Below are 22,477 nucleotides of genomic sequence, written 5' to 3'. Positions count from 1 at the left end.
GGGTCGTCTTCGGGCTGCTATTACTTCGAGAAGAGCACTTTGCGCTATTACCAATACACGAAACATGACGATGTCAACGAGAAATAGAGTCGAAAGGCGAAGACACTAGCTATCTTTAAGTCGGATCTCTTCTCATTCCTGTAGGAACTATAGGACTATAGTCGATCTCACCTCCAAAGTTCAATTAACAAAAAAATGTTCTTCCCTGTTTTATTCGCGGCGATCCGCCTGTTTTGCGAGGAAACTCGTATCGAAACGATCCGTCGTACAAAGACACTGTGTTCTTAAAAATACTCTATATATATTATTTTAATAAAACACATAGGATTTAGCGAGTTTGATTTTAAAAGCATTTTAATACAAGCATTTCTTTTGATGAAAAATGAACTTCTGCTCTTTCTTATTAACACTCGCTACTTTAACTTTTAAAATATAAAATGCGACTGATATATATTATTTTTTATTTTAACGTTAAGGTTTTGTTTTTCTATATATGGTATATAATTTCTTTACACTCATTTAAAAGATTCATAAAATTCAATTCTTTTTATTTCTAATATATTTAATTTATAAAAAAATAATTTATTAAAATTCTATTATCCTATTATATAGGATGTCCCATTTTAAATAATACATTAAGATTTCTCGAAAATTATGGTAGATACGGAAAAATATTTCAAACAAGAGTTGTATGATTCGGAGGGAGGCATAAGAAGGTACCATTGATTTGAGCTTGGGTGGCGTCGTCAAGGCCAGGTCAAGATCACGTCGATTCTTTTAAATCTCTCGAGAGCTCTTCAAAACACTATAATAAAATATTTTTTCATTAAGTATTTTTCGAATTATGGTATAAGGCTCGAAAGTTACAGTACAGTCGGCGTACAGTTAGCATTACGCAAGTTATCCGATCGACGGCTAAAATCTTTTGAATGTTGTTCAGGATCATGTCTTGGATAACATTTGTCAAGATCAAGGCCATTGGAGATTATTCCTCTTATTTTCATTTTTGCACTAAAAATTCATTTTTACGTAAAAATGAAAATAAGAGGTACATTTTTTCAAAATTTTTTCAGAATTTTTTAATACCGTATTTTCTCATGTTGGTAAAAATAAGAAAATGCAATACTAAAAAGTTGATAAAAAATTCTAAAAAAATTTTTAGAGTTCTATGAGAAGAAAATTAATAATTTTTGCCTGTTGCAGTTTTTCTGTAAAGTTGATAACATTTGTGTAAAAAATTATTGAAGACCAATATTCGGCAATTTTTAGTAATTAATATCTTGTTAACTATTGCGAAAATTGCAAAATAGTAGAACTTTTTAACTCAGTTTAGTCCGCTCTATCTATACAAAAGCGATTGGCAAAAACTTACGGGACACCCTGTATATATACGTTATAAATCGATAATCCAAATCCGTTTTGAAAAATTGAGAGTTGTAGGTACACTCAGGGGTAGGAATACCTACCCATCTGAAGTTGCACGCGTATCAGAGAAGGCATAAGAAGGAATGAGAAGAAGGCATGAGAAAAAATGAGAAGGCATGAAAAGGCATGAGTAGGCACTCCTGTCCCAATGTGTACCTTAACATTTAAACTTTTTTTGAGTAGAATTTTTGAGTAGATAGATGCGGTTTAAAAAAAAATCAATCAATCTTACTTACAAAACAATATCGTATACTTTGCCTCGTGAGACGTATTGGGTAGATTATTCAAAAATTATTGCTTGTCACTGAGAACTTGCATCGACTGGATGCTACGTGAAAGTTTTCGCGATGTTTCGGCCTTATGCAGGACATGGATGGCAGGCGATCAATCCTGATGTCGGAAACTCGAAGAGTTCTATCACGTTGGCGAAATTGATTTAAAGACCGTGTCGTAATCCTTTCGTTGAGAAAACCGTTGCCGAGTAGCGAGACTTCCATTAATGTGGAATAGGCAAAGTCCCTACATAATGTTGTCGCGCGCGCACATTTTCCCAGTACATACAAATTGTTTTGTCTTGGCGACTATTCTTCTCGCTTCGACCAGGACAATCGAGGCAAATACATTCGACGGAATTTCCCTTTACCACCATCCTTTACACCATCTAATCCTCCTCGTAAAAGCCAGCACTCGTGGCAAGGCGCAGCTTCGTTTCCTATAGAACGCCGCAAGGAAGAGTTTGAGAAAAGCTTCAAGATGTTACGAATAAAAGAAAGGATCCCGTTGAAGTGAAATTGAGATGAGATTTCAGCACGGATTTTGGCGGGAAACAAATGGGGCACTGTTGCGTTATTGAGCTTCTAATGGCATAAATTTGATAGATCGTTCGTTGCAGCAGTCATTTTCAAATGATTATACAACACATAACAAATAATATTTATATTTTGAGTATATATCATAACTTTTATCTTACTTGCTGCGATAACATAAATGACACATCTAACAAATTTTCGATATTGTTCAATATTGACATTTTTCAGTATCGTTGAAAAATAAATCTCTTCACTTTTCAGAGCTTACCACAAACACCAGCTGGTAGTGCTGGTGGAAAAGCAAGTGCGAGCGGTACCGGTTCAAGCGCTGGAATGGTCAATGGTGCTGGTGTCGATCATGAAAACATCCGGGACGGTGCTGGCATAGATACAGAGCTCGTAAGTATACAGTTAGATATATTCGTATAATTTTACATAAGTATATATTTATAATAATAAGATTGAAAGACCGCTAATGTTAAACATAATAATTTTAAATTAAGAAGCACCATAACGGTCAGAACGTTAAGATGTTGAACTATTGTAAATTCATTTAAATGAATTAATTTCAGAAATGATAATTGCGTGCCGATATGGTTGTCGGACTTTCAACGCAATCAAATCTGAAAATATTAATAATTCCCCCAAATTCCCCAACTTAAAAACTGTAATAAAACTTATTGCGAAAAATAATGCCTCGGCCGGGAGTCGAACCCGGATCTCTTGCATCCGTTCGAGCGTCCTAAGCCTTTAGACTACCGAGACAGTTTTATTACAGTTTTTAAGTTAGGGAATTTGGGGGGATTATTAATATTTTCAAATTTGATTGCGTTGAAAGTCCGACAACCATATCGGCACACAATTATCATTTCTGAAATTAATTCATTTAAATGTATATATTTATAATTTATTGAATAATATATATGTAGGTGCGTGCGTGCGTGCGTGCGTGCGTGCGTGCGTGCGTGTGAAATTATATTGTATTGCAATATATGTACATCGAAATCTTAATTTCCCGTTAAAGTTGTCTTTGAAAATTGAAATAACAATCAAGAAAATACATTGCGCACTTTATAAATCCCTCGCGCAATAACCGGTTGCATAATTTTTCAAATTATTTTTTGTAATATTAAATGTATCTATTATAGAGATGTTATAATGTTACAACTCATTGTATTTCTATAACTTGATTCGACAACTGTCTTTAATTATTCGGTTAACTTAATAAATTAATTTTAAAACACCATCGTCCAGTAACGAAATGAAAATAGAACAAACCGTTTCCTTCCTTTGTCGATAACTCGGAAAAGTTTCTCGCAAGTGTGCCACCGCGACAAAAGTTTTATCACGGCAAAAGAACCGAGCGACAAAGCGGCTGTTTACTGTGCTGGGTGCTATTGTTTATATCGTTCTACTTCAGTTTGAGCGGACCTTTTTATTGCCACGTATGAGGAACTTCGTCAGGCCGATTAAAAAAAAAGAACTCGTACCGACCTGTCATAGGAAATCATTGTCATTACGCTCATTAGCTTAAATTATTCACAAAAAATCTACAGATAAAATGTTGTTGCTATTATATGTATGTGCAGATACGTTGCATTTTATTATTAAATTTATGAAATTTATGAACCTTGTTTTTTTGTAAGATTAAGAAAAATTAACATAAATAGAATTCTTTATAAGACACGATATTCTTAGAAAGTTATATGTGAATATTAAAAATGATAAATAATATTCATATAACATTCTAGGAATATTGTATGCTTATAGAGTTTTTCCTGAATTAACATCAGATAACAAAAGCAGAATCACGTATTGGTAATAATAATACATATTAAATACTTAGTATTTTGTTTAATTTTTGTCCTAAGAGAAGATATAATCTGTGCATGAGAGGATTAAAGAATATTATACGTTCTTATGCATAATAAAATAAGTTAAAAAGAAAAGAAAACAGCAAGGTTCCGGAAAGTGTGCAATACGGGATTTAACCAGAGGAGCTGGTAACAGTAGGAGCTAGCTAAAATTCAGGAATTAAGCGATTACTTCCGAAGTTAACCATTGTTCCCGGCAGTCCATCAATCCGCCTCTCTGACGATTCTCCCTGCCGTTTTTTCGCACGTCGATCTATTCGTACGGAATTAAAACCGTTATCTGCGTCCCTCCACCCGCTTCACCGAGTTCCGAAAAGCAGAGAGATGGGCAGTAAAGACTGGATGAGGGTTGAAATTCATGGGCGAACGTCGAACAAAAGGAGTACAAACGGAGATGGAATCGACTGGTCGTCCGCAGACTTTGTGATCTAATGATGTATATGAGATTTCACCGATACATTATTATTGTTGTTGTTATTATTATTATTATTATTACTAAATTTGTTTTTTCTAAAATAATATTTCTGACTTTATTATCTTTATATTATTTAAATTGATCTGTTTAAAGATTAAAGAAATATGTACATACGTAATTTGTATTAAGTGCAATCTTGCAAATAAAATATTTATATAAAGGTAGTTTTGTCATAATGTCTAGTTTTTTACATGATTATTTAAATATTTATGATTTTGAGTTTCTTTCCAATATTTCACATGTCTTAATTATTAACAAAGAATTATTTTAAAGAACATTACATATTAAAGGATACAGCTTATTCACTTTTATAAAATAATTTCATCTTTTTAAACATAATATACCTATACATAATATATACGTAATGTATAACGAAGCTATCTCTTTGCAAAATCCAAATAAATTGTCAGGTCGATATTACTAGTCTAGCTTTATGGGTATTTTTAATCAAATTTCCGCAAAAGCTCATGCCTACCGTGATTGTTCATTCCGAAATGTCGGCGCAACGATAGGCGTCAACAATTTTTTCATCGCTTTCCCCATTTTCTTCGTGCTCTTCCTCTTTTCCACTTTGGTCGGATTTTTTACAATTTTTTCGGTGTCTGTCGATTTACATGCGCCAGCAAAATCGACAATGCTTACGTCGTTTGCTGCGATCGTCTAGCAGTTTATAATCGACAAGCGGTAGTAGGATGGTAGGCCAGATAAAGTCGAGCAAGTTTTATTGTGCTTACTATGACTCATCCTGTTTTCTAGATGTTCCGATATATCAAAGCGTCTCGCCCCTCGTGGCCATCTTTACGTATTTGCGTATTCATCTCTTCTCTCTCTATGACAGAAGTGAAATTGGAAATACGATATACTTAGATCTACAACATTTATATCTCGCGTCGGTATATATTCTCATGTCGGTATATGTAACATGCAATGTAGCATCCAAAAATTGCAATGCATTCTTCTTTGCTCTCTTTCGAATAAATAATCACAATATATGTATGAGTATTATATATATTTGAAAAAAGCCTACACTCAGAGAAAAAGACATAAATGATGGCAACTATGAAAGCTTTATATGTAAAATTAATGTACATAGTTGAATAAATTATTTTATATAGTTATCGCAACTGCAAAATAGTTTATTCAACGGTGTGCATTAATTTATTTAACTATGTACATACACTCATTCTACATAAGACACATACTTATATAATATACATACTTTTATAGTTGCCATTATGTTTTTCTCTGACAATGAATGTATATGTATATACGCACGCTTAAAAAAACGGAAGAAGAGTTAACCCTTAAACATCACACTATTTTCGCCACCTGATTTCACCAAACATGGGTTACGGTAACCCTGGAGTCTTCTTTTGCTTTTATCCTGGGATCTAATGCATCAATTTTAACTTTTTTTTTTTAATCGATACAACAGACAGTATAAGGAAAAAGAGTATATAGATAAGAATATCATAAAATTTCCGATAACCAAGATATTTTAAAAAAAAGAAGAAAGAAATTTTTCAAAATTAAAAAAAAATCGTTGTTTTTTCAAACGGATTGGGTTACCATAACCCAGTGTGGTGTTCAAGGGTTAATATTAATATTTAAATATTCTAAACATCTATATATGTTTCAATCGTAATAATATTAAAATATTTTCTATAAATATAAAAATATAGAATATAATATTACATATTTTTTGTACGTATGTTCCAAAACGTCTTTTCAGTATCACAGTACTAATAAATTATGCATATAGTTTGTTCGCTTTAATTAATAAAGACTTATAAGACATATAATTGTTATATCTTTTTCGCGATGCTAATTCTCTCACTTTGCTTACTTTGTGCTGCGAAAGTAATTGTCTGTGCAGAATCATATTTCGATAGTTCACAAATATTAAATAATCGTTATTATTTAATGTTTATAATTTATTTGTATATAATTATACTTGTTCTTTGTAGAAAATAAAAATCTAACAATAAGTAGAACGCATAGCACATGTCTATGATGTTTAATACTTAAGAAAGTCCGAGGCTGGTTGCCATACGGAGTTAATTGTCAAAGTCATGCTTATAATTCAATACATAGTAGAAAAATCTCTTTTTTACTAGTTTACTGATATATTAATATTAATTTAAACAATATTAAGAATCTTTAATATTGTTTATTAATTAAATATTAATTTATTGTATAAAATGCTTTGCATCCAAAAGCGTTATGTATATCATTTACAACGACTTTTAAGAACATAAAGTTAATGAATAAATTTTTTTTATCTCTTATTTTGTTGTCTGATAAATTTTTGACATTATCAATCGCGATTTTCCTGTAATCATAGAAAATGGCATGTTTTAGAATATTTTTACCGCGGTTAATTAATCATTATTCTGACAAAAATGAATACAATCTCGTTTACTAAAAACAACCATGTAGATCGACCAAAATGAGCTCGGATTAGATGATAATCAATTATAATCTCTTTAGATCGACATGTTTTTAGAAAATATGTTTACAAATATAATATTATATAGACGTATATGTTTTTTCATTTTTCGTATAGAAACTATAATACAAAAACAAATTACGCATATTATGATTAAAATAACTATTTTATTTGTATCAATAATATAATTACTATTTCTTAATATATATATATATATATATTATTTCTTAATATATAGAATTAGCATTAAAATAAAAATTGTATTTTTTGTATGTTTTATTCTTAAAAAATATGTTACTGTCAACCCTGGAATGTGTGACAATCAATCCTGAGTACGGGACTAATTGTCACATTTTCTCAGCTTTATTTAAAATTAAATAAATTATTTGTATAATAATGTATTCAAGAATAATATTTTTTTAAAATGCTTAAGGGATGTAGGCATATAGTATCTCAAAATCTTATATCTTCTTTTTTCTAAACATCATTATTCAAAAACCGGCCTTAACTTCTTCTATATAAAAATATTTTTAAAAATTATAATAAATAATTTATTATTTAAATTTATTTATGTTATAAATATATTCTAATTATCGCGTCTACATATTTTTTTAAAAAATATCTTTACTGAGAAAGTTATTAAATAAAGATTTTGGAAAATTGTTTGAATAAGTTTACACGAAACTGAAAATTTGAGCATTTACGAAATAATAATATTACGAAATAAAAATTTACGAAATAATAATATGCATGTGTGCATATTCTTTATTCTATCTTTAAATCGGAAGCATTTATTATTTAAATAGACAGAAATTTATGCATTAAGTTGTTTCGCGTTTCTTTTTCGTTGCATGAATGGTCATTATAATAAAAAAAAATCGGAAAATTAAGAATAATTTCCGACATTTGGAAGCAGCGTTGCATTCTATTGCCTTGTTTCGATCCGCTCTAGCTTGTGAACCTTTACAAAGAAGAATGAATTTCATAATTTTGCAATCCGAATCTTTTTGCAAAAACAAAAAAGGCTGAAAAAGTGTGTGGTACTTTTTGTTTTTCATGTTTCTTCGTGAATTATATTCTGATTCACTTCATCGTTTATTAAGTGATAATTTCTTGCATTATCTTTATGATATGTGGTAAACACATGATTACTAACTGAATTATATATTAATATTAAATTATACTTTTACAGCAAGTTGCAAAAAATTACTTTAAATTTGAATAATGTATATGACAATAAAAAGTTTTCTTATGTAGGATCATTTCAATAATACACAGATAAAAAATGTTCTCTTTAATAGTATCGATTTAAAAAAAAAATTAATAATTATAATTAGTCGGTTTTTAAATTGAGACTTTTTTGTTTTTTTTTTGTCGATCGACGGATCTTGTAAACGCATTTAGAGAAGACACAGACGAATCATAAGCGTAAACATCTATCCTGTATGTCTTGTAGCAATTCTCTGCAGTAAAGAAACCAATTCCGTTGCCATTATGCTGCGAATTTATTTTCTGTCTTTTCTCAGGTTATATTAATCTTGAAATCTCTTTCAAAAGCATTTTCGCTAAAACTATATATACATACTAACTACTAACAATAAGTGGAACAATTATTCATAAATATCTAATGTGGCTTTTTAAATTTTGTGAACATTTTGTTTTTCCAATTTTACTCTAATTTGGAGAGAAGATAAGGACAGGAAAGAAAGAAAAATTATTATTGTTTGCTATATTTGTGCAGGCAAAGTTGAGGATGAAGATGCGTATAGTGCATTCGCAAATGTGGATTGTTCCGGGACTCGCATATTTGATTAATTAAAAACTAGATAAGCGAAATGTCTGGTTGAAGTTGCGATTAACAATACGCAGTATTGTGTAGATTATGCAGATTTCTTTAATTTCTTCCGAGCCATTTGTGACGAGCGTTAATGTCGCGTAATAAAGGAACCGAGTTGTGTGCTGGAAGAGTGCTTCTTGCATTGCTTCTGTCGAAACATTTTTTAAACTAAGAATCCAGCAACTATGTATAGACTAATGAACATTCAGAGTATTATGTAAAAACATAATCAACAATAGTATGTGTGTATATGTATATAAAGAAAAAATGTTTTAAATACATTATATTTAGAATCAAAATAATTTATTAATACTGGTCCAAAAGTTTATTCTATTATTAGATTATTACACATATACATATACAATTAGATTGACGCATATACACATATACAATTAGATTGACAAGAAAAAAAAATTTGTTTTTGAATCGGTCTCTCAGTTCAAAATCTTCCATTTCATGCCAAAAGAATACCCCTAAATTTTTATCAAAAAATATTAAGATTTAGAGGTCGCTAGTGAACGATTTTTAAAAACAAATTTCGATTTTCCTTAATACATGTTTAATTTGATGCAAAAATAGCTTAATCCGGATTTTAAATGTGATACTGGATGTTTTTTTGGTCGCTGAACATGATACAATAATTCATTTAACCCTATGATATACATTAAGAAATGTAACCCGATTAATGTGAAAAAATGATTAAATTTCGAGTCCAAGGTCGCAAGCAAAGTTCTAAGCATTCAAATGGGTCATTATTCCCTTTAGCGACTTCTAAATCTTAATATTTTTTTGATAAAAATTTAGGGATGTTCTTTTGATATGAAATGGAAGCTTTTGAGCTGAGAGTCCGATTAAAAAAATATTTTTTTTTCTTGTCAGTCTAATATATGTATAAATATAATAAGATAAATTTAATATTTGTGGATATTATATATATATATATGTATAATAGAATAAACTTAATATTTGTACCAATATTAACAAATTCTTCTGATTCTTCTAAATATGTTTTTCTGAATTTTTTTTTCTTTTAATAAATCTCTTAAGACAACATATTTTTCTTTTGAAATGTTAAAAAGTAATATAAAACTTAAAAATATATTTAATTGTTTTACAAACGCTTTATTTTATGAGTACAGTTTTACTCTCCAAATTATATTTTCGTAAAATTAGTTAAATTAATCTTATCAAAATTTTATCAAGCTTATCAAAATATAAACGCATCAGACATACATAGTTGTTTCTCCAAAATTGCTTGTTTTATAAAGTTTTCTATTTAAAAATATTCTACATATTTCATATCCTCGAAAAAGTAAAGAAAAGTAATTGTATAGATAAGTGCTTGATGAGGGAACGATGAGGGAAGCGTCAAACATTTTATTAAATCGGACATGTAAAAACCACAGCTAGCTAATATAGAGGAATAGAAACGCGTTTTTGTCGAAAAAAGAAAAAAAAATATATAGGAGATGAAAAGGAGAAGAGAAAAAAAGAAGAGCGGCGCGCGATATAACAAAGAAACGCCCAGTAGCGTGGGGGCTTTGAATTCACAACCCTTCTCTTCGCCTCCTTCGTTATTTTCTATCTGCCTAGCATTATGCATTTTTCTTCACCTATATTACGAAAAACGTTGGTAAAACGTTTCATACTCGCATTCACAAGTGGCCGCGCGAATCCGCTTTATTAAACCCTTCAAGCGCTTGAAAGCGCGCACGCGAATTATGGGTATTATAACGCGGTAACATTTAATAGAAACGATAAATACATGCATAAAGAAGATATTTTTATTTAAAACAGAAATAAACGACGAGAAATCGAACATCAAGTTTTTAAGAAAAAAAAAAATTAAACTGACAAGTGCATATAACGTGACGCAACCGTGTGGTATGTAAATCTACGAAAAGTCCTTTCACTGTGTGAAAAAGTGCAAACTCACACGTTATAATATTATCCGATTTAACATTGCTACATTTGTATCTTTATCAAAAAGACTATGTCATCGCATAATAATTTGTAAGATATAGAACATCGTTTTATGTTTTAAACTAAAAATTAGTTATTACGATAGGAAATCGGCTCGCAACATGTAATTTCTGCAGAATAAAATAATGTCTTCTTTCTTTTGATCGATCGAGCATCTAACTATTTTGAGACCTTCGTCTTAAGACTATCGGATTATTCCGTAAGACGGTTTACATTCTGCAGTCACTGCAAGGGATAACGTTTCAGCGATGTAATACTATGCTAAATACGTTTAGTAACGCTAACATAATCCCGAGATATTCAGATCTTGGAATAGGAAGAATGTTTTAGATTGCCGAAGAGACAAACCTTTTGTTGTAAGTAATATGCTTGAATCATAAATCAAGGAAATAAGCTATTTATAAACTCATCTTTGTTTCATATCACGTCTACATTATTTTAACATTCTCCTGGCTCGAAAAAACCAATGACTTTTACAATTCTTTTTATAGTTTTATTTGACGTAACACCACAAATTCTTCAACTTTTTTCTTTTGATTCTTTATTAATTTCTTATTAATGTGATATTTAATTTTTTAGGTAACACGAATAATAATTAGTTCGGTTATTGTAATGATTAATTTACTTTTATTTATTTTTATTAAAATTAATTAATCTTTTCTTTTGCGCATGTACGCGCAAATAAATCTACTAATTAATTTTAAATTTGTACTTACTTTGAACTATCGATTAACTTAAAGTTCTATTAAGTCCGTCAACGATATATCTATTGTTGTAATAGTAATATTATACTATCTATTGTTGTAATAGTAATATTATACTATCTATTGTTGTAATAGTAATATTATACTATTTGTCTGAGATATATAGTTTATGAAAGAAAGTTTAATTAATTATACATTTATTACCGTTAGTATAATTTTATTTTATACATTTTTCTCATTTTTATAGTAAATTTTAATAGTGCTATGAGCACTATTAAAATTTAGTTGCCAAAACTTAGATGATTACTTAGATGATTTAAGCAGATTTTATATATTTATTAATTTTATGAGTTATTTCTTATATGTGCTATCACGTTTTCCAATAAGTACTATTATATATATTTCATGCATTTCATCATCTCATCATTAATAAGCCACGTAAAGCGAGCGAAATTGTATCATAGATGTTAAAAGCTTTATTCAAAGTACAAAGGAGCTTCTGAGGGTGGTGTGCGTTCTTTTTGTTTTTCTTTTGTCTGATTAATCCTACTTGCAAAATGTTCCCGCACTTTGTTGCTTAGGCTTTTGCATTTCTGTCCCGTATGGCTTTAAGAATTATATATTTTTTTCTTTTTTTAAATAAAATTGAGTTAAACTTCCCATCAACCTACGAGAAACTTTATTCCGTCTTTTTTGGTCCTTCTAATTTTTCATCAGCCTTACGATTAGTCTTTACGAGAACAGCGTCGCCATTTTAAGAGAAGTGCTCTACTTAACTTTTTATAATGTCTGATTTTCTTCATGTAAGACCTTTCATCTATGGCTCCTTGATAAGTTGCTACCTAATTGCGTCGTCTTATACGATGCATTGGAGGATACTTTATTATTGGAGGATTTTTCCAGAAATTTTTTTAATTGTTAAACAGTCGGTTTAAACAGTCATTTTTATCATTATATCTTGTAAAGAGAATAAGAATTGAAAAATAAAGGTATTTATTATGTATTGGAGCTTTATATAACAAAAAATAGTAAAGTTTGAATATTAAATATAGAAAACATGTACATAATATGTAACATATAAACGTGCACATGTATTTATTAAAAAGGAAAAAAGAAAAAAGATAAATTTGATTATTCTTTGTTTAAACTGTGTAAATTTATCTACTATATCATTTATATTATTTATCTTATTCTAAACTTTCAATTATAATTCATGAGATTAATTAGAAAATGTTTACGATATAGTGCGTCAGGAAACTCAATGATTTCGTACACTAGCATTGAAAAGGATCCGAAACGGGATCGAAATATTTGTACAAAACTTTGGAACAAATAAAAAAAATTATTACACACATTGGCACCCTGTGTTTGGCTTTATAAAGCATCAATCTTAATGACAGAAAAAAGATGAAATAACAAGCAAGACAAATGAAAATTTATATTGTTGCAATAATTTTAAATTTCATATATATATATAATAGCGTAGACTGTTATTAATCACAATATGATTTGTAGAAACAAAAGGAAATAAATGACTTTATTTGATATTGAAGTTGCTTAAAGAGATTATGCAGTTTAATTTCTTTTTGAAAGCAAACATAACCCGAATTGAGAATACAGAAAAGAGAAACCAGGAATAGTGTTAGAGCATTCACTTTGTTACTTGCAGTTACTGGAAAATAAGTGGCACGGATGGAAACGCTTTACGACCTGTAGAAACTTCGTAATAGTACCGTATCGTTACGACCTCCCGCCCTCCGTTTCAATAAACTAATTGAACTAAAACTTCTCAAAGCCACGTAAAGTCCTAGTCGAACAATATTCATCCGCCATCATAAAATACCACATTACAAAGTTGAAGTAAAGCTAGTGACATTTATTAGAAAATGATTATGAATAAAGATTTTAAATAATATCCACATCTTTTTAGAGAGAATAACATTCATAAAATTTAACAAAGTTGTAAAAGTTAACAAAAGAATACAAATCTAGTGTGTTATTAATTTTTAAATTATCAAAATAACAATTTTAAAAAAGTCTATATTTTATTATTCGTTAATATTAAAGTTTAATTTAAATTTTATTTTAAATTTATTTAAGATTTTTATTAATAGAAGTATATGGCAATTCGGAAGTTTCTGAAATACATATAATAAAAGAGAGAATATGAAACTAGTTTTACTTTCTTGTCTTCTGAAGATTACACAATGCTTTTGAAACAAAGAATTTCTAGTGAATACGCGTGTTAATTGAAAACGTTTTGAATTAAAACAAGTTTGAAGAACAAACGCATTATTGAAATAATCAAATTACTTTGAATCTGCCTTTAAAAAGTTTAAACAGAGAATGAGAGGGAGAGAGAGAGAGAGAGAGAGAGAGAGAGAGAGAGAGAGAGAAATTTAGGATAGTGTAATACATGTGCAGTAGATTTTTGCACTTTCGTATTAATCCATGTATCCTGATCGACTGTTGGCTTTGAAAGTTTCTATACCTCGAGTTAAAGAGAGAACGTTATCCCGCCAATGTTGCATTAACGAAAGTTAAGCTTAAGCCTTTTAAATTTTTCATGTGGATCATACAACTTTATATCAGTTACGAATGTATTTAAAATATATCGCGATAGAAGAAATATACAAAGATGACACGTTTATACATATTTGTAACATGCAGAAAAAGAAGATTCTTTATCAATTATAATAGCAATCAATTATAATACATTGGTCGACAAAATTTCACTTTGCTTATTAAATTAATGTGATGAAGTATTTCTTTTATAGTATTTTTTCCACTGATTTCAAATTTGTTTGCCAAAATGAGAAGGGCAGGATTTTTTAATAAGGATAAGTAAATAAATAGAAGAATTTTTGAATATTTAATTAAAAATTCTTTCTTCTGCTTAAACATAAATAATTATTTATATGGAACAGATATTTAATTCAACGTGATATTCGATCAACGATGATTTTCTATTCGTTATAAAAGGCTGTAAACAAAAATAAATCATTTTAATTAAGAAAAATGTCTCTTAGGCCAACAAGCTATTTGTTAGCAAAATGTACAAGTTTTTAGTATAAGTGAGTCGATTACAAAATATTGGAGCCTGTAGAATAAATTTTAATCTTATTTTCAAAATCAGCATCAAAAAATATATAAGAATCAGCCAAAATAATCCAATTTAACAAAATCGTTATTTTGAAGTGTTATTTATTGTGATTATAAAATATTTAATATTAATTTTGTTAACCACACAATTGATCGATTATTGATAAGGTTATACATATGGTAATATAATAAATATGTCTATGATATTTTCGTTCATATATCTGTCATATGTAAAGGACGTATACGCATTTTCGGAATGATATTACCGATTACCGAGATAATCAGATGCGCCAAGAACTTGAACGGTCGTTCATGGTGGAAATATTACCTCGTCAATGTCGTATTAAGACGCGATAAGTTTAAGTTGGAATCCAATTTGAATACCCGACAGCTTGTTAGAGCTTACCTAGGCTATGAGTGCAACTTTGACGATGCGCAGATTTAGCATTCGCCAACTTTGAAACGATCTAACTCAAAAGCGCGTTCCGCGAAGGTATTCGACGGTACCTACCAAGCAAATTCTACATTCCGCGCACGTATTTACTCGTGAATGTCCCATGTACGAAAAATGTAATGCAAAATTTCACGATGGAAAAAACTTAAAAAGTTCCAGAATTATACATTGCTAGCTTGTATATAACGCATATATTGATTATATATATGTATATGCATATGTATAAATATTATGATATGAATTATTGGCAATTGATTATATATATGTATGCACGCACGCGCATATACACACAAAATCGTATAATTTATATACATATCTGTAAGTATAAATTTACAAAATCAAAACATTTCAGTACACTTTGTTTATAAGAAATGTTTATAATCCTACAATAATTAGTGAAGTAGTATACGTATAAAAATTGCTTTTATATGTATATTGCTCTAATTGTAATTTTTCAAGAATATATCTGTAAGTCTGTATTTAGCTGAAAAATAAATTTATATTGACAGAAAATTTGAAGATAAGAATATATTTCAAAATATTTAAGAATATAAAAAAAATTTTTTAATATGAAAATTTTTTGTATAATATTTAAAAATATTATTTAAAATATTTTTTTATTTTCTTTGAATTGTATTATTCATAAGTTAATCATTATTATACCAACTCTAGCAAATAGTGCACTAAATTCGCTGCATTGTGTTATCGCATTATTACTATATACCCAACTCGTATACTGTTTCAGGCTTTAGTATACCGAGATGGCAACCTCGTCTCAGGCTCACTCGAGGCATTAGTGCAGCACATGGTGCCTACGGAGGAATATTATCCTGATCGAGCGTATCTCTTTGCCTTTTTGCTGAGCGCCAGGCTCTTCATCAAGCCACACGAGCTTTTGGGCGAAGTTTGCGCTCTCTGCGAACATCAACAGAACCTGAATGGAGAGGGCGGTAAGGTAAGCATTAGTACTTTCAATTATACTTTCGATTTGTGAAACGATATGAAACATTTTATTGATATCACACGAAAATCGTAGACTATTGTTTCATCACAAAATCGTGCGTCTGATTATATTTTTCATAGATCTTATACATCTGGGTGCGTCTTTTCCATTAGATAGAAAGAGAGGCGTTGTATCCTTCTATCCTTCGTTGTATCTATCCAAATGTATGTATAGTATGTACGTACGACACGCATATTCGAAATGATATGAGAAATGATCAACAATTTCAAATAAATCACGCAATGACATTAACCGATAGATTATAATTGACCAAGTCTTGCAAAAATGGTAAGACGATGTGGTGTATATTGGAACTATGTAATAGAATTATTGGAGAAAGAACGGCAATATTTCCTTTCTCATTCGTGTAAGTACTTAATGAACAATTATGTTTTAAAATGTAATAAAACATAATTGAAGTTTATATCTACATATTTATATGACAATACGCCCGAGTTTGGGGCATAATGGACAATAGTCTCATTTTAATAATAAAAAGATAGAAGTATTGTTACGCTCGCGCGATCGAATCGCAAGCCCGTACGCGTACACGTACGAAATGAAAAGCACGTTCGTTAAGAAAGAAACAAGACGCTTTATTCAGAGTACACACTACAAACAAAACGACCGTGTACGGCGGAGCAATTCAAGAGTGATCGGAGCACGTCCGAGCGTAATGACGTCTGACGTCCCAATACTCCCGACTGCAAAAATCTATCAATCTGTCTAATCCATTAAACAGCTGAGCTGCTGCTCGTCCCGATAACGCGCTCTTCATGTTTCACTCGACTCGACTCGCTTGGAGACGGTACGGCATGAGTGTCGACACGGTGCGAGCACAACAATAGATATTATAAGGTCTGTTCTTTTTAGCTGAACTTTTGTATCGGTTCATCTTTCTTCCTTTTCTCTCCAGGAGGAAAGGAGAGGAAGAAAGATAAATTGGTACAAAAGTTTAGCCAAAAAGGACAGGCCTATACTCTCTTGTTTTGTCGGTTATTTTTATTTTTAGCCTTATTATAGCCACAAGGAGTATCCATGTTTGTAAGATCTATGATACTTTTCTTCTCCTTTTTTTTCAATATTGAATTACAAACATTTAAGTACTCTTTCATATATAAATTTTACTGCGTTATTTTTTCTATATGTTAATTTCTGAGGTATATTATACATATAACAATATTATTTTGAAACTATAAAGGCTGCTATTTCTCCTTTATGTACCAAATATTGCTTCAAATATTCTCTTATTAATACGCTAATCTCGTTTTATCAGTTTATTCACATTCTGAAATATATTTTGCGTCCTAAAATAAAAAAATAATTTTTTTGCTTTGTCATTTTTTGAAAAACGTTAAAGTATCTGGTACGTGTGTGTATTCCAGGAACGATTACATCGCTTCGTGCCGCGGTTGGTGCAGCTGCTAGCGGAATGGACGGAAACATTCCCGTACGACTTCCGGGATGAGAGGGTGATGGGTCACGTTAGGTCCATCACGCAGAAAGTCGCTGCGGTCGACGCCGCGGCGAGACAGGAAGTTTCGGCGCTGCTGCAAAACTTGCTTCTACGACTGACGGCTCTGGAAAGGTACGAGGAGGGCCTGGCCAGACTGGCGACCGAGGCAGCGACGGAGCAGCTTACACAGGTTCGTGAGTTTCGGTACAAGCGCCCATTTGCGACCGTCAGCTTGCATTTCGCTGTCCCACCTCGGCTTAGTTAGTGACTCAACGCGACATTTTCCAAACTATAACATCGCCGATCTCTCTGAGATTGTGCGTGCAAAATAAATAGGTACATGATGATATCCAAAAATTTTTTGTTTGAAGAAAAAGAGAGACGCGATATAAGTAATATTTGTCAGTGTTGCACAATCCATCTGAATAATACAATTCAATGATAATGAAGCTATCTCTTCATCGAGAAATTAATCAAAATAGCGCATTTGTAAGTCGATGACAATTAAGGTATGATTTGCTATGCTAACAATTTACACAATATTCTTGAGTTAGGATAACATTTGTTATTTGTAGAAAATAACTCTTGTTTCACATAAGTCAAACTTACATAATTATATCAATATGCGTCCATTACATAATCGATCTCATTGTTGGATTCAGCAAATTACTTCCATATTTACAAAAATGTGATTTTCTGTAACCTATGTAATTCACATTATGGGGCTTTATAAACTGAATCTAAGATAATAAAATAATAAGAGAAAGAATACTAGTGCTCTCGGTCAATCACGCATTGACCCGGGTGCCGCATTGTTCCGCAATTTCAATATGGATTTTACTCGCGTAACCGGCTTGCCATGTTGCAAAGCCCGATTACTCGGTTTACCGTATAATCGTATCGACCCTTCGAGGACTTTCAGCATAATGAAGCGATAATATTCTCCCTTCGGATAACGCTCCGCCTCTTATGCTTTTCATTCTCTCTCCTTCAACCATTCCACACATGGAACATTGCTATATCACGACTGTTATAACGTTTATACGCGAATGTCGGGATCCCATTCGCATCCATGTATCACATACATACGCATCCCGATCGAAACGCACAAACTTGAACATCCACAAGCGTACGCATGTGCACTTTGCGCGGTTAGTCCTGTTAGTGCAGTTTCCATGCCGGGAGACGTTAACCATTCCGTTAATTTGATTATCGCGTGCCTATCTGCCGCTTGTAATGCTCGCTAATAGGTAATTTGCAGCTACATTAGTTAGTTAAATATACCGGACGGTGTCATGTGTGGCTAATCACTACGAAATTATGTGGCTATATATCCCTTTGGACGCTGCGTAAATCGTTTCGCGTAAACACGCGAAGGATTGCGACGATGTTGAAAAGTAAAATTTTGATAGAGTGACTGTGATATTACTTATATGTAGATTATAATAAACCACTTAATTGAATCACGCCTACGAGTCATATCCTAAAATTCGTTGTAATAGTTGAATGCCAGTTATATTTTTTTATATTTATGGAAAATAGCATATTATACTGTTCATATTTCATTAAAATTTTCTTAATTAGAATACTGTAGCATAATTTGGATTGTAGAAGCATAATTTTACACAATTTTAGAATAGAAATGGAGTCGTCAGTTATTTAAAAACTAAAACAATTTTTTCAAAGATACCAGAAGATTTACGGGTTATCGTCGTCTTTTTATCCATTGTTAATACTAACGTTTTGTGAACCTTGCCGTTCACTCCATCAGAGTGAGGAGCGCGCTGATACTGAACTGCTCCTCCAGAGAACTCTCTTTATGTAGACACTGTAAAAGGAGGGGCATTATCAAAATAATTTTTTTAATACAAAAAACTGTATAATCTTAATTAGAATTTTCGATTATAATAAATAGCTTCTGCATAAAAAACAACCATTAAATTATTAGAATTATACAAACTTTTTAAATAATTTTACAGTACCAGGTAAAACAGTGCCTTATCGATATAAATCTGAGTATTTTTATATAAATCCGTTTATTTTTTCATCTATTTAAAATAATTCAAAAAATCTCTAAAAATTCACAAAAATACTTTCAACTTTCTTAGAACAAATGTTTAATCTTTATTTTGGAAAATGATAAAATGTAGATATAATTTAATTCATCGAATTTGCGAAAAATTTGCACGAATAGGAATCGGTCGGACAAAAAATATTCAACATCGTAAAGGTAAATTTTACCAATTATCAAATTTTATTTTTAAGTATGATTGTAAGACAATTTTTTATATTATATTTTTATGTATTTAAAAAATGAGAGAAGTATATTTTATAAAAAATGCAAAATTTCGATATTTCACATCCGATAATTTTTTCACTTTTCTAAAACTGGAAGCCAAATACATTAAATTTAAATCCATAGCTGATTGTACCGCAGGATTATGAAAATAAGAATAAAAACTATAAAATTTGATAAAATATCGTGTTTGTAATTATTTATTTGATGTTTGAAATTTGTAATTTATCTGCTATAAATTCAAATAAAGTATCAAATTATGAACACGTGAAATTTAAAGTTAAAAAGAACTTTTAAAATTCATGTATATATTTTTTTGAAAAAATTAATTGCACTTTTAATATTTAATATTTAACATTTTTAATTAAACATTTGGCCATAACAATAAAATTAATTTGACGTTTTTATCTTAAAAGGAAATTAATTCCTACATTTTTATACAAAAATACAATATAATATTTATATTTTACATGATATTTTTTTAATCAAATTATCTCTTTTTGTTTAATTTTTAAGTTAAAACTAACTTGAATTCTTTTAAACCTCAATTTTATTAATTTGAATTTAAAAAATAAAAAGATATCAGCGGCAATCAATTATATTTTAAATTTTGAAAGAACATATATAGTACTATGTCAAAATCAGCTACAATTTAGAAAGACATACACTGTTAAAAATTTCATGAAATATAATATACTTTTAATTTACCCAATTTGAACTTAATTTCATGACATTACATTAAATTTAATGTATTTATAACTGAAAAGTATATTTGTCTACATGTATATGAAATTTAATGTATTTTACATGAAATTTGATGTACTTTTCATAAAATTTTATGAAAAGTACATTAAATTTCATAAATTTAATGTACACGTTCATTACATTTAAGTAACTACTGTAACTTAATTTTTAGTTAAATCATTCATTACTTTTAATTTCGTTCATAACCACGAGCTTCATTTACATGTAAAGGATGTGGTCACATTTTTAACAGTGTAGCACTATGTCAGCGTCTACGAAAATGTTAAATTAATCACAAATCTACTGGTACACAGGTTTGAATTTATAAAAGATAATTTAGAATATGTAACGGCTAACTAGCATGAATTATTATTATCATTAGAATTTTGAAATCATGTGGTCAGATACATCATATCGGTAACATTGTGGAACATGAAATTATAGATACATTGAAAATACACACCGAAAGAAAGTAAAATAAGAAATCTAGCGAGCTTATTGACATAGACATGTAACGAAGAAAGAACTCAATTTTTATTTGTATACTATACATTACTGCGTAATTTATAATTTATATTTATATTACTGATGATGGCCCAATAGAAGGCCGAAACGTCTATTTTATTTATTAATTTAATGTAATTTTATGTATTGACTTTGAAAGAAGTTTCGCTGTACGACATCAAGCACTCGTGGTATATGCCTTTTATTTCTCTTGTTCTGAAATTTTGACCACGTTTTGACATTTAATGTTTGTTAAATTAATGTTTATTTTTATTAAAATTTTTATTTTTGCATCATATTTGTGCTAAACGGTTTCAGAATATATTTATAAATTATTTTTTATTTTGAATCGGATTAGTCTTTAAAATACTAAGCACAAAATATTAAACATTAGCGCGATGTAAATAATAAGTTAAGCAAAATTTATATTAAACTTACGCACTCAATAATTCTGAATTAATTTCATGAATACTAAATAACTGTTACTTACGTGCGGGATGAGAGTAAAATTAAGTATTCATACGTTTAAAACGAAAATTTTTATTAAACCTGTGAGATAGAATTTCCAGGGAGTTTACTTTAAAGAATATTAAAACGATATTTGCCGATTATATGATAAATGTCACGGAATTTCTACAAGAAAATAAGATACTTTTAAGCACATACAAATTTCCAGATTCCGCAGTTTATGTTTTCTGGAAACCGTTGATCGATATATATATACATCGATTTATGTAAAAGATGATGCAATAAATATACGATAATAATTTATAATATCTTTTATGACATTACTTTTTCTGTATTACCGAATGCTTTATGTATAATTTTTGTTCCTTTTAATACTTTTTCTTTATAAAGAAATAACAAGTAATAAGTGATATATAATTTTGTAATCAAAACAGCCTGATTTATTTCACAGCGTGGTCACATTAAAATTTCTTTTGTTTGTCGTTTCACCGAAAACTTTTATACTTTGTACATAAATAAATCCATTTGGTCGTGATTACTTTAGCGGTTTCTTTAACGTATGTGATTTGTAATTTGTGCGAAAATTACTTATCTTAAGCTTCAAGATAAGGAGAGGAAAGATGAGAGCTTGTACAAGTAAAAAGAGCAATACTAAAAAGAGGAAAAGAAGGAAAGACAAGACAGGAAAAGCAGATCGAGTTTTCGCGAAGCTTCGGCTTATTAAACAGCAAATTCACCTTGGTGCATTTTTCAACTTATCCTGTACATGTTACAACGACAGCAACTTCATGTATAATAGAAAGGAGTTACAGTTTTCGAGACCAATAATACCTTAATACCTTATTCTCTCTCTCTCTCTCTCTCTCTCTCTCTCTCTCTCTCTCTCTCTCTCTC

At 30.1% G+C, this 22,477-nt stretch overlaps 1 protein-coding gene across 1 annotated transcript in view; it reads left to right on the top strand.

Moving 5' to 3' along the window:
• The window catches only part of LOC108722522 (uncharacterized), a 303,847-nt gene that overhangs the window by 269,685 nt on the left and 11,685 nt on the right, over window positions 1–22,477 (top strand). Inside the window, exons 4-6 of the mRNA XM_018447671.1 lie at window positions 2,496–2,633; window positions 15,858–16,067; window positions 17,501–17,761. Of these exons, the coding sequence (XP_018303173.1) occupies window positions 2,496–2,633; window positions 15,858–16,067; window positions 17,501–17,761 (609 nt within the window). The remainder of the gene's footprint in view (window positions 1–2,495; window positions 2,634–15,857; window positions 16,068–17,500; window positions 17,762–22,477) is intronic.

The sequence above is a fragment of the Mycetomoellerius zeteki genome, unplaced genomic scaffold, assembly GCF_001594055.1.
Source record: "Mycetomoellerius zeteki isolate Tzet28-1 unplaced genomic scaffold, Tzet1.0 scaffold206, whole genome shotgun sequence".
Taxonomy (NCBI): Eukaryota; Metazoa; Arthropoda; class Insecta; order Hymenoptera; family Formicidae; genus Mycetomoellerius; species Mycetomoellerius zeteki.
The sequence above is the reverse complement of the archived record's forward strand: the minus strand, read 5'-3'. Positions and strand labels throughout refer to the sequence as shown.